This window comes from Elephas maximus, chromosome 17 (assembly GCF_024166365.1).
Source record: "Elephas maximus indicus isolate mEleMax1 chromosome 17, mEleMax1 primary haplotype, whole genome shotgun sequence".
In the NCBI taxonomy this organism is placed as follows: Eukaryota; Metazoa; Chordata; class Mammalia; order Proboscidea; family Elephantidae; genus Elephas; species Elephas maximus.
The window spans coordinates 4,899,117-4,913,038 of NC_064835.1; the positions used below are offsets into that span (position 1 = coordinate 4,899,117).

At 42.7% G+C, this 13,922-nt stretch overlaps 1 protein-coding gene across 1 annotated transcript in view; it reads left to right on the forward strand.

The window, feature by feature from the left end:
* The window catches only part of TTC12 (tetratricopeptide repeat domain 12), an 86,450-nt gene that overhangs the window by 41,967 nt on the left and 30,561 nt on the right, over positions 1-13,922 (forward strand). Inside the window, exons 7-8 of the mRNA XM_049857089.1 lie at positions 883-942; positions 7,204-7,275. Coding sequence (XP_049713046.1) covers positions 883-942; positions 7,204-7,275 — 132 coding nt within the window. The remainder of the gene's footprint in view (positions 1-882; positions 943-7,203; positions 7,276-13,922) is intronic.

The following is a 13,922-nucleotide window of genomic DNA, read 5'->3' on the forward strand; positions in this document are numbered from 1 at the left end:
TGGATAGACCAGATTTTGTTTATCCATTAATCAGTTGGTAGATATTTGGGTTGTTTCTACTTTTTGGGCTATTATGAATAATGCTGCCATGTACATTTGTTTTAAGTTTTTGTGTGGACATAACTTTTCTCTTGAGTATATACCTAGAAGTGGAATTACCAGGTCACAAGTTAACTCTATAACCTAGTGAGGAACTGCCAAATTGTTTTTTAAAGTGACTATAGCATTTAACATTTCTTCTTTTAATACCAGCAATATATGAGAATTCAAATTTTTCCACATCCTTGCCAGCACTTTTTATTATCTGTCTCTTTGTTTCTCTTTATCATTTGGTTTCCTTCTGGAATACTCAGAGCAGGGTGGTCTCCAGCAACTAGCCGTTCCTTTGTGGATGTGGTTAATGCGCTGGATATCTTCTGTCTGTCCCTCCAGACCCTTGTCTACCTTGCTTTGTGCCCTCTGGCTTCCATTTGGGTTCAGCCAGTGAGAGTTAGGGTATTTATCCTCCCAGCATCAGCCATACTAAAGGCCTCAGTTCCTGTCAGGCAGATCTTTTTTGTCTAGCTACCCTCTCCATTTTTTGTAAGTTTCTTCCACCTTCTGCCCCTGCAGTTCTAGTGGTGATAACAGCTGTCCGCTGTTGCTTGCCCTGGGATTCTATAACATCCCTTATTGTTTTCCCTAAGCCCTGCCTTCACCATTTAAATAGTCCCTTTATTAAACTCTCCTCTGTTGCCCGGTAGCAGTGTGGCATCTGTTTCCTGCCGAGACCCCAGCTGATACAGTTAGGGACCAGTTATTCCTCGTCACCATGTTACTGTTTAACTAGAGACTGCTTGATGCGGAGTTCTGTGTCAATATCAGTTATTTTTGTCATTACAGGCCTATATAAAACTTGGGGACTACCAAAAGGCACTAGTGGACTGTGACTGGGCTCTAAAGGTGAGAGACTTTCTTTTCCACATGATGGTGTTGGGTTTGCTCGGGCCAGGTGTGTTAGAAAGTCCTGAAATAAATAGAAGTAAGCTGCCAGCGTATCATGGGAAGAATAGGTATGGGCTCTGCAGTCAGAGCCTCAGTTTCCTCATCTATAGAATTGTTGTGAGGACTATGATAATGAGCATAAAGTACCTAGCTCAGAGTAAGAACTCCACAGAAGCTGCTGTTATTATTGGTTCCTCGCAGTTTTATATTGTAAGGGCTCGCTCTTTACTATTGTGGTATTAGACACTCTTCTCCATGTAATGGTGGGAATACCCTCTTCTGTCTTCTAGAGCCAGCCATGGGAGCTTGTTTCTGCAACGTTGTCATTTTTCCTCATCATTGTGTCTTTTTCCCTCCAGCCCTAATAATTTCAAAATACAGCATCCCCTATTTGTAGAGGACTAATCAGAAGAAAGAATTCCTATTGTTCCGCCTGGATAGCAGTCAGGCCCAGGCAAATAGCATAATACTGTCCATGGTATTTCCTCCGGGACCTGCCAAAATAGAGAATCAAACAGGGATGGAAGTGAAGACTCTTGATGGAAATGTTAGAAGGTTTTTAAAAGAGAAATGGCATGATCATTTCTAGGGATATTATTTCAGATAACTAAATATTTAAATAATCCTTAATCTACATCCCCTTAAATTACCCCATCATATGGGGCTTTAACTAAATAACTGAAACCAGTGCTTCTCAGACTTCTCACTGACATGCTGCTAACAGCAGAGGAGAACAAACATGAGCCCCCAAGGGTCTGGGGGCAGAAAGCATGAAATGTCTTTTAAGACATGTGTTTTGTCTTAAAAATCCTTGCAATTTTTGCATTGTACGTCATAAAATTTGTGTTTGTTACAATATAAAAAAGATTGTTTTTTAAATAACTTACAGTCAAGTAAAATTGAGGTGCCAGGAGAATGTGCCAAGTTCATCCTGAGGTTTAGGGAAGGAGCACGGCCCAAAACAAGAGCACCGTTTCATATTAACATACTAGCAACACCCACTTGTTTAGTCTGTATTGCAAGGGTAAGGGCGGAGAGAGGCAGGATGAATCGGAAACCCACCTTCACTGACAAACCAAAAAAAAACCGTCTCTAAACCAGTTGCAGTGGAATCCGTTCTGACTCGTGGCGGCCGCATGCGTTTCAGAGTAGAACTTCGCTTCATAGGGTCCCAATGCCTGTGGCTTTCCTGAAATAGATCACCAAGCATTTCTTCCGAGGAGTCTCCAGGTGGATTCAAACTGCCAACCTTCTGCTTAGTCGCTGTCTTAGGCTGAGTTCTTTAGAGAAACAAACCAGAGAAGTATATATATATATATATATATATGGAAACCCCGGTGGTGTAGTGGTTAAGTGCTACGGCTGCTAACCAAAAGGTTGGGAGTTCAAATCTGTCAGGCACTCCTTGGAAACTCTATGGGCAGTTCTACTCTGTCCTACAGGGTCGCTATGAGTCAGAATTGACTTGACGGCACTGGGTTTGGTTTATATATATATAAATATATACAGAGAGAAAGAGATTTATCTCAAGGAAATGGCTCATGTGGTTGTGGAGGCTGGCAAGTCCCAAATCTGTGAATCTGTGGGTCAAGCATCAGGCTGGAGGCCTCTCCCAACTCATGGTGGCAGGGGCTGATGAACTCACAATCAGCAGGTCAGATGACAGGCTACTGGCTCCCAGGGCTGCGGAAGCTGGTGAATCCCAGAATCGGTAGGTCAGATGACAGGCTGATAGCTCAGGTTCCAAGAATTGGAGATCAGATGATGATGAGCCAGATGCAAGATCCAGAGCAAGGGAGAGCCTTGCCAGAGCATCCATATATATATATTGGATGCAGGCCACACCCCCAAGGAAACTCCCCTTACATCAGAGTAAGGGTGTGACTTGGGTAAGGGTGATACTTGAGTAAGGATGTGACGTGAGTAAAGGTGTGACTTGAGTATAGGTGGGATTTAAGTAAGGGTGTGAGTTGAGTCATGCCCTCTTGTAAGATACGCACCCCACACCAATCCCACCTCATTAAGATATAGAGGCTAGTGTTTGTAACATATAAGAGAATAATTACATAATATCACAAAATGGAAGATAATTACATCAGATCACAAAATGGAGGATGACCACACAATACTGGGAATCATGGCCTAGCTAAGTTGACACATATCATTAACCATCACAGTGGGCTAGTACTTAACCATTTGCACCACTCAGGTGGCCTATACCTTTACTAATAATGGTTCATAAAACACTTTTTGTTGTTAGCTGCCAACAAGTCAGCCCCCATGACCCCACGCACAACAGTCCTATGCCATTCCCATGACCAGTTGTGGTTTGGACCGTTGTGATCCATCGGGTTTTCATTGACTGATTTTCAGAAGTAGATCAGCAGGCCTTTCTTCCTACTCCATCTTGGTCTAGAAGCTCTGCTGAAACCTGTTCAGCATCATAGCAACAAGCAAGCCACCCATCCACTGACAGATGGGTGGGGCTGGGCATGAGGTGCATTGGCCGGGAATTGAACAAGGTCTCGTGCATGGAAGGTGAAAATTCTCCCACTAAGCCACCAATGCTACCCATTGCTATCAAATTGATTCTGACTCACAGCAACCCTATAAGACAGAGTAGAACTGCCCCATAGGGTTTCCAAGGAACAGCTGATGGACTCAAACTGCCAACCTTTTGGTTGGCAGCTGGGCTCTTAAACGCTGCACTGCCAGGACTCCTGTGCTAGAGACCTTTCAAAACTAACATTTGAAGTTGTTTGATTTCCTTATCCCTTAGAAGATACAATGGTATAGTCTTTAAGTTATGAAAGCTGCCCAAAGCTGACAATATCAAGTTCCTTACAGCTCCAGTGCAGACGCTCTGACCCTCTTTTTCTCCTTGTTTGGTCATGATTTCTTTTTCAACCATCATTCTGTATGAGAAGAAAGTGGCGAGGAGGTTTTCCTTGGTTGTTCCAACAATAAGAGCAAAGACCACCATGTACTAAGCGCTGGCCATGAGCTCCCATTGGAGCCTGACAACAATCCTGTTCTATTCTGTTCATTCCCTGTTTTTCCAACAAGGAATCTGAGCCTCAGAGATTAATGAAGTCCCCTGCTGAGGATCACACAGCTAGTATCTGTCTGACAGCAAGCCTGTGCTCTTAACCGTCTATTCTACCTGGGCTCTCCTCTGAAACCTTAGACTCCAGAATCTCCTCTCATGGCCTCCAAGTGTGTCATCTGAAAAGGCCCAATGAGGTAGTGACACTGTCATGCTGTTTCAGGATAACACCCTGGCCTGTTCCCAAATGTTAATTGCTGCACACTGTAATTAACAGTGAAACCGAGGCAAAGCTGGCCCAGTGGAGCTGACATTAAAAAACGCTGACACTCAGCAGCCAGTCTTGTTAAATGCCCAGCGAGGCTCCCAGTTGAAGAGGTTTAGGTAAACACTTGGAGGAATGGGGATAAAAATGCACAGAGTTCTAAAAACTAATAATGACTGGCCCTCTATTATTAATTGTATTGCTACTTTATCACCAATTTAATATTTTTTGACACTTTTGAATTGGTAGAGACGAGCCCGTGTGATGATATTTCAAGACTGATGTTCCTTGTCAGGGAAAGATAAAGCAGTAAGCTGGTTTCGGTCAGGATCAGAATCATTTCTCTCTCGGCAAAACACTTCCTGGCACAATGAAATATAGCTTTCTCTGAAGGCAGGATTCCTTTTAAGGGGACCTGGAAGGCCCTGGTGAGGGTTGACACACGATCAAAGGGGGAAGGGCCTATTAGTGAGAAAATCCATTAGCAGCCCTTTGCATCAGTGTCTGAGGAAGGTGTAGTCATAACTACACCCCTGCACAATGATACGCAGTAGGCCATGGACAAGGCTCTGATGTTGGGGCGTGTGTTGTCCCCCCTGTTGTAGCCCTGGTGCTCTGCCAATGAATATACTGAGAGCTCAAAGTGAGTCTCCTCTTTTCCTTTTGACTGCTTCCTCAATCTCATCCTTGGCTCCCTGCCTTTCTTCTCTCTGCAGTTTCTCCCTCAAAGCTCTCCTCTCAACGGGTTCAACTCCCATCTCTACAAATGGCTCCCAGACCTACTTACCCAGACTCCACCTTCCCCAGGCTCCAGGGCCGAATTTCGCCTGCTTCCTGCATGTTTCCATTTGATTGTCTTGCATCATCTGTAATTCAGCACATCTAGAACCAAACTCCTCATCTTCCCACTCACTCCCCACTACCTGTCCTGGTTTAACCTCTTTCTGTTACTGATACACCGTGTCTTCCAGGCATTTTGACTCCACACTCTCCTTCACTCCCCGCAGGTATAGTTCTTTGATGCTGGGCAGGTCTTTCCTTGCTCGTCGTTCTGGGATCTGCGCTTTCACCCACCATTGTCACCAGTGACTTCACATGCCAGCTCCTTGTTCTAAGTGACTGTCTTGGTCCCCTCACCTATCTCCCTGCCTTTCTTTCGTCTGGTCAGTTCTGCATGCTGCCTCCAGACCAGCGTTCCTACGTGTCTCCTCTGATCACTCACCCTGCCCCAGCCTGGCATTCAAGGCCTCCACATGGCGTCACCGTCCAGCTCACTGTTTCGAGTCTGAGCTTTCCTTCTCCCTAGCACCAGCCTATGAATCCCAGCTGGACTGTCCACTGAAGCCCCTTGTATTCGCCCACATTGGGGCTTGGCTCACCCCATTCTCCGTCCTTCCTCCTCTCTTCACCTCTTCCTATCATTCGAGATCCAGCTCATATCCTGCCCCCTTTGCATGACCTGTTTTAGACTGCATCTCTTCAGAGTGGATTTCCTTCAACTGAACCACTCTAGCACATTTCTGAAGGAGATTTCGTGTTATTTGTAAGCCCTTGGGTTCTGGAGTCAAAAGGCCAGATTTCAAATCCCAGCTCTTCTGCTTACCAGATGTGTGACCTTGAACCTCTCCAACCCCTATTTTCCTCATCTGTAAATGGGTCTAATAATTGTATCTGCTTCATACAGTTGTTATGAGGCTTACTAATTCATGTGGGATCATTTATATGAACCATCAAACTCAGTGCTTTTTAGGGTGACCTCGACAAGCATGAACTATTATTATTATGGCCCTCGTTTAGCATTTAATCAGAAAATTATATTCATGAACACTGTATCATTACCTCTTCCATATTATTTACCTTTCTTTAGGTTTTCTCTTTTGGCCTGAAATGGGTTGCTGTTGTAACTGCAGCAACCACACCCAAGACTGTGTTGCCAGGCACTGCACTATTTTACATGTTTCCCCCTCAAAACAGCCCCACAGAGGTGCTGTTATTATCTTCACTTTCCAGAAGAGGAAAATGAGCATCAGAGACGTTAGATTGCCTGGCCAATGTCCTACATCTGGCAAGTGACAGAGCGGGAATTTGTCCAGGACTTTTTAGTCCTGAGCTTGCAATCTTAAACCCTGAAGGCCATCTGACCTGGCATAATGCCTTGCACACAAAAGGGATTCAATAAATATTAATTATCTGGGTGTTTTTAGTTTTAGTTTATGTCTCTGTGCCACATTATTCTCTGTGCAGTTATAGTAATCAGCAGCAGGCAGGTGCAAGGCCACCTGTGCCATACATTTCAATCCTACCTTTTGAAGGGACCATCCCTCATGATCTTAAGTGATAAGAATATAAGTTCCCAGTATATATGTTGTGGTTTAGTTTTGGGAGAAGGACATTCTGGGCCCACAAGATGTAAAGGTAAGCTCAGCTGTTCATCCACCGTAAATTTCCCTTACCTTTAATAAACCCATGATTCTCGATGTGGCTGCACACTTACATCACCTGGAGAGCTTACATTATCAATGCCTGGGCCCTACTCCCGAGTATAATTTAATTGGTGTGGGGTGAAGCCTGGCCATCCAGATTTTCACAAGCGTCCCAGGTGATTCTACTGTTCAACCAGGGGGAAGAGCTCTTCCAAACCAAGGGTTTTTGGTGTGCTTCCTGTGAGTGGAAACGAAAACTGGCAAGTATCATTAATTAATTTGATAGAGAGCTTACATGTGTATCCAGGCTCCTTGCAGGTATCAGTTAGTTTGGTCACAGACGCACAGAAAGTTTTAATTGTTAGCTCTTGTAGCTGTCCTGAGAACCAAAGCTCACACTTAACTCTATTAGCTAGACGGTTAGGGGGATGGCTAATAGCTTCAAATCTTCTGAAACATCTAATCAGTCATTCCCTTTTATGCAGTGTGATGAAAAATGCACAAAAGCATACTTCCACATGGGAAAAGCTAACCTGGCCCTCAGGAACTACAGTGCGGTGAGTTCTTAGAGGACCCCAAGTGGCATATTCGACCACAGAGCAATGCTTCGGATGGTCCCAGAGGAGAGCCATGTTCCTCCATGTTGGTTAGATAGTAATCCACCCTTTAGTATTTGCCAAGGTAAATCTTAAGATCGCAGAGTTGGGAAGGATGTTGGGTGTCACCTAGTACAACCCCACCTGCTGTGGGAATCCCTTCTGCTACCTCCCCTACGACTGTTTGTTCAGCCCCAGGAGGAGCATCTCTGGAAAGAGAAGGTATAAGCAAAAAGATGAAAACAAAACTCACTTGTAATCTCATCACCCAAAGGTAACTACACACACACACACACGCGCGCACACACGCGCGCACACACGCACGCACACAGATATTATGTATTTTTAATAGCAGCTTTATCGAGATATAGTTTATATAACATGCAACTTACCTATTGAAAGTTTTTTTAAGTATATTCACCAAGTTGTACAACCATCACCATAATCAATTTTAGAACATTTTCATCACTTCCCCAGAAAACCCTGTACCCATTAGCAGTCACTCCCCTTCCCTCCACCCTCACCCTAACCCTAACCCGTTGACCAAACTCAAACCTGTTGCCATAGAGTCAATTCCGACTCATAGTGACTCTATAGGACAGAGTAGAACTGTCCCATAGGGTTTCCATGGCTGTAAATCTTTACAGAAGCAGACTACCACATCTTTCTCCCACGGAGCATCTGGTGGGTTCAAACCGCTGACCTTTCAGTTAGAATCCAAGCGCTATATCACTGTGCCACCAGGTCTCCTACCCTAACCCTAGACAACCACTAATCTGTCTCTATAAATTTGCCTGTTCTGGACATTTCATATAAATAGAATCATATAATATGTGGTCTTTTGCAATTGGCTTCTTTCATTTAGCATAACGTTTTCAACATTTATCTATGTTGGAGCATAAATAAGTATATGGTTACTCTCTATCTTTGAATAATATTATACCGCAGGGATATACCACATTTTATTTACCCATTCGTAGTTGATGGACCTTTGGGTTGTTTCTACCTTTTGGCTATTATTAATAATGCTGCAATGAAAATTCATGGACAAGGCTCTACATGCACGTATGTTCTCAGTCCTCTTGCATAAGTGTGGAATTTGGGGTCTTGTAGTGACCCTATGTTTCAGCTTTTGAAGAACTGCCAGGCTGTCTTCCAGACTGGCTGCACCACTTTACGTTCCCATCAGCGGCGTATGAGGGTCCGATTTCTCCACATCCCCCCCAACACTTGCCATTATCTGTCTTTCTAATTCTAGCCTTCTCAGTAGGTGCGAAGTTGTATCATCTTATGGTGGGTCTGACTTGCATTTTCTCTGATGGCTAAAGATGTTGAGCATCTTTTTATGTGCTTATTGGACGTTTGTATATCTTCTTCGGAGAAATGTCTTTTCAGATCCTTTGCCCAGTTTTTAATTGACTTTTCTTTTTTATATTGAGTTATAAGAGCTCTTTATATATTGTGAATAAAAGTTCTTTTTTAGATATATGATTTGCAAAGATTTTCTTCTACTCTGTGGGTTTTTTCACTTTCTGGATGGTGTCCCTTGGCACACAAAAGTTCATAATTTTTATGAAGTCCAGTTCATCTTTTTTTGTTTTTGTTGTTGCTCTTGCTTTTGGTGTCATAGCTAAGAATCCTTTGCAAAATCCAAACTCATGAAGATTTACCCTCGTGTTTTCTCCTAAGATTTTTATCATTTTAGCTCTTACATTTAGGTCTTTGATCTGCTTTCCGTTAATTTTTGCATATGATGTGAGGTAGGGGCCCACCTTCTTTCTTTTGCCTGTAGAGGTCTAGTTGTCTCAGCAACATTTCTTAAAAAGGCTATTCTTTCTTCACTGAATGGTTTTGCCACCCTTGCCAAAAATAAATTTTTTGTAAATGTTTGAGTTTATTGCTGGATTCTCAATTTTATTTCATTGATCTATATGTCTGTTTTTGATATGTCTGTCATTATGGCAGTACCACATTGTCTTGATTACTATAGCTTTGTGGTAAGTTTTTTTTTTTTTTTTTAATTAATTTTTATTAAGCTTCAAGTGAACATTTACCATTCCAATCAGTCTGTCACATGTAGGTTTACATACATCATACTCCCTTCTCCCACTTGCTCTCCCCCTATTGAGTCAGCCCTTTCAGTCTCTCGTTTCGTGCCAATTTTGCCATCTTCCCTCTCTCTCTATCTTCCCATCCCCCCTCCAGTCAAGAGTTGCCAACACACTCTCCAGTGTCCACCTAATTTAATTGGCTCACTCTTCATCAGCATCTCTCTCCCCGCTGCTGACCAGTCCTTTTCATGCCTGATGAGTTGTCTTCGGGGATGGTTCCTGTCCTGTGCCATCAGAAGTTCTGGGGAGCATTGTCTCTGGGATTCCTCTAGTCGCATTCATATCATTAGGTATGGTCTTTTTATGAGAATTTGGGGTCTGTATCCCATTGGCCTCCTGCTCCCTCAGGATTTGTCTGTTGTGCTCCCTAGCAGGGCAGACATCGATTGTGGCCGGGCACCAGCTAGTTCTTCTGGTCTCAGGATAATGTAGGTCTCTGGTTCATGTGGCGCTTTCTGTCTCTTGGGTTCTTAGTTGTCGTGTGGCCTTGGTGTTCTTCCTTTGCCTTTGCTCCAGGTGGGTTGAGACCAACTGATGTATCTTAGATGGCCGCTTGTTGGCATTTAGGACCCCAGGCGCCACAATTCAAAGTGGGATGCAGAATGTTTTCATAATAGAATTGTTTTGCCCGTTGACTTAGAAGTCTCCTCAAACCATGTTCCCTAGACCCCAGCCCCTGCTCCGCTGACCTTTGAAGCTTTCATTTTATCCCGGAAACCTCTTTGCTTTTAGTCCAGTCCAATTAGGCTGACCTTCCTTGTATTGTGTGTTGTCTTTCCCTTCACCCAAAGCAGTTCTTATCTACTGAGTAATCAATAAAAAACCCTCTCCCTCCCTCCCTCCCTCCCTCCCTCCCTCCCCCCTTTGTAACCACAAAAGTATGTGTTCTTCTCCGTTTTTTCTATTTCTCAAGATCTTATAATAGTGGTTTTATACAATATTTGTCCTTTTGCCTCTGACTCATTTCGCTCAGCATAATGCCTTCCAGGTTCCTCCATGTTATGAAATGTTTCAGAGATTCGTCACTGTTCTTTATCGATGCATAGTATTCCATTGTGTGAATATACCACAATTTATTTACCCATTCATCCGTTGACGGACATCTTGGTTGCTTCCAGCTTTTTGCTATTGTAAACAGAGCTGCAATAAACATGGGTGTGCATATGTCTGTTTGCGTGAAGGCTCTTGTATCTCTAGGGTATATTCCGAGGAGTGGGATTTCTGGGTTGTATGGTAGTTCTATTTCTCACTGTTTAAGATAACGCCCGATGGATTTCCAAAGTGGTTGTACCATTTTACAATCCCACCAGCAGTGTATGAGAGTTCCAATCTCTCCGCAGCCTCTCCAACATTTATTATTTTGTGTTTTTTGGATTAATGCCAGTCTAGTTGGTGTGAGATGGAATCTCATCGTAGTTTTAATTTGCATTTCTCTAATGGCTAATGATCGGGAGCATTTTCTCATGTATCTGCTGGCTGCCTGAATATCTTCTTTAGTGAAATGTGTGTTCATATCCTTTGCCCACTTCTTGATTGGGTTGTTTGTCTTTTTGTGATTGAGTTTTGACAGAATCATGTAGATTTTAGAGATCAGGCGCTGGTCTGAGATGTCATAGCTGAATATTCTTTCCCAGTCTGTAGGTGGTCTTTTTACTCTTTTGGTGAAGTCTTTAGATGAGCATAGGTGTTTGATTTTTAGGAGCTCCCAGTTATCGGGTTTCTCTTCATCATTTTTGGTAATGTTTTGTATTCTGTTTATGCCCTGTATTCGGGCTCCTAGGGTTGTCCCTATTTTTTCTTCCATGATCTTTATCATTTTAGTCTTCATGTTTAGGTCTTTGATCCACTTGGAGTTAGTTTTTGTGCATGGTGTGAGGTATGGGTCCTGTTTCATTCTTTTGCAAATGGATATCCAGGTATGCCAGCACCATTTGTTAAAAAGACTATCATTTCCCCAATTGACTGACACTGGTCCTTTGTCAAATATCAGCTGCTCATACGTGGATGGATTTATATCTGGGTTCTCATTTCTGTTCCATTGGTCTATGTGCCTGTTGTTGTACCAGTACCAGGCTGTTTTGACTACTGGAGCTGTATAATAGGTTCTGAAATCAGGTAGAGTGAGGCCTCCCACTTTCTTCTTCTTTTTCAGTAATGCTTTGCTTATCCGGGGGTTCTTTCCCTGCCATATGAAATTAGTGATTTGTTTCTCTATCCCCTTAAAATATGACATTGGTGTTTGGATTGGAAGTGCATTATATGTATAGATGGCTTTTGGTAGAATAGACATTTTTAGCTTTGTGGTAAGTTTTGACATTGGGAAGTGTGAGTCCTCCAACTTTGCTTTTCTTTTTCAAGATTCTACTAGTTATTCTGGTTCCTTGAATTTCCATATGAATTTTAGGATGAACTTGTCAATTTCTGCAAAGAAGCCAGCTGGAATTTTAATGAGGATTGCTTTGAATCTGTAGATCAATTTGAGGAGTATTGCCATCTAAACAATATTAAGTTTTCCAATCCATGAACATGGAATATCTTTCCATTTATAAGATAATATATTTTTTAAGAAATTGCCTCATTATACATTTCTTAAGAGTCTTTTATGTGTTAGATTTTAATTGTAACAACAATATTACCTGTTGCTGTCCAGTCGATTCCAACTTGTAACAACCCTGTAGGACAGGGTAGAGCTGCCCCACAGGGTTTCCAAAGAGCAGCTGGTAGATTTGAACTGCCAACCTTTTGGTTAGCAGCCTTAATTCTTAACCATTGCGCCACCAGGGCTCCAACAGTAATATAGGCTTGTTGTAATAAGGTTAAATATTAGAGGTGAATAAGGAAAACGTTGGTCTCCCCCCCATCAAATTCTATTCACTCATTCGTTTATTCAATTAATTAATTCATTCAGCAAATATTTATTATACACTTCCTATGCAACAGGTACTCTCCTAGGCAATTGAAACATAGCGATGAACAAGACAAAGTTCGTGATTTCATGGAACTCACATTCTTACAGTGAGAGTGGCCAGGAGACAGAAACCAGATAAGTAGATGTATAACAGTATGTTGAGTGGTAATAAGTGTTACTGAGAAAAATAAATCAGGAAGCAGTGAAGGTGAGGTTGGTTTTAAATAGGGGGGTCAGGCAAGGTGCCTCTGAAGGAAGGGAGAGAGTGAAGTGAGCAATCCATGTGGATATATAAGGGAGGAGCATTCCAGGTAGAAGGACAGCTAGAATGGAGCAAGCAAGGAGGAGAATGATAGGACACGAGGTCAGAGAGATGATGGAAGGGGGTTGATCCTGTAGGGCCGTATAGGCTTTTGGACGGCCCTTGGCTTTTACTGTGAGTAAGCTGGAAGCCATTGTAGGGTTTTGAGCAATGGAGTGACATAATCTGGCTTACGTTTTAAAGGATCACTCTGACTGCTGTATTGAGAATATATTTTTGGTATGGCAGGATCAGAACAGAGAGCCAATTAGAAGGTTATTGCAATAAATTATGCAAGCGAAAGATGATGATGACTTGAACTAGGTGTGACAATGCAAGTGCTAAGAAGTGATGGGATTCTGAATACATACTGATGGTGTACAAAACCCATCGCCGCCCAGTTGATTCTGACCCGTAGCAACCTTATAGGGCAGAGCAGAACTGCCCCAAAGGGTTTCCAAGGCTGTAAATCTTTGCAGAAGTAGACTGCCACCTCTTTCTCCCACAGAGCGCCTGGTGGGTTTGAACCATTGACCTTTCGATTAGCAGCCAAGCACTTTAACCATTGTAGCCAACAAGAATTGCTGATAGATTAGATCTGGGGTTGAAGAGGAGTTGGATACTGGGTCACCATGTTTGATGTATATCCTTGCATCCTGCCACACTCTTGTCTGTTTTAATTTGGTGTGTTTTCCTCAGTTCATTTCTTAGTCCTAGTCTTCTTGATGAACATTGAGACTTCAGGTATCTCAGAATCAATACTTTTCTGAGCTTTCTTTCTCAGTGACTCATTGGACATACCCGGGGCTGTTGATGTCTCTGAGGGCAATATTGCCGCAAACAAAGAAATCCCCATGAACTAGAATCTTTCTTCTGCCTGAAACTTTCTATATTACAGGGCCACTTTCCTCCATGAGAGCCCCTCACTCATCAGTTTTCTAGCTAACTCCAGTGAAAGGACCTTTGCTGGCTGTCTTTGCAGCCCTCTAGATCTATTTTTTTTTCTCTTTCCCTGTTCCCGAGCCTTTGTCAACAATGTCTCTAGCTTCATTTTTTTCCTTTCTCCCTGTGGGCATATCTGACAGGTAGCCTCCTGTTCTCTCTTAGTGCAAATATCATATCTAAATTTTGCCAGACATGATGCACAAGAATTTAGGACTGGATATTTTTCATCACAGGCTGTATCTGACAACACACAATTTTTTTTTTTAATGAATTTGAAATAATACCTGTTGCCCCCAGAGAAGCCTAAAAAAATGTAAAATGCATGCTGGGTTCCCCACGCCTC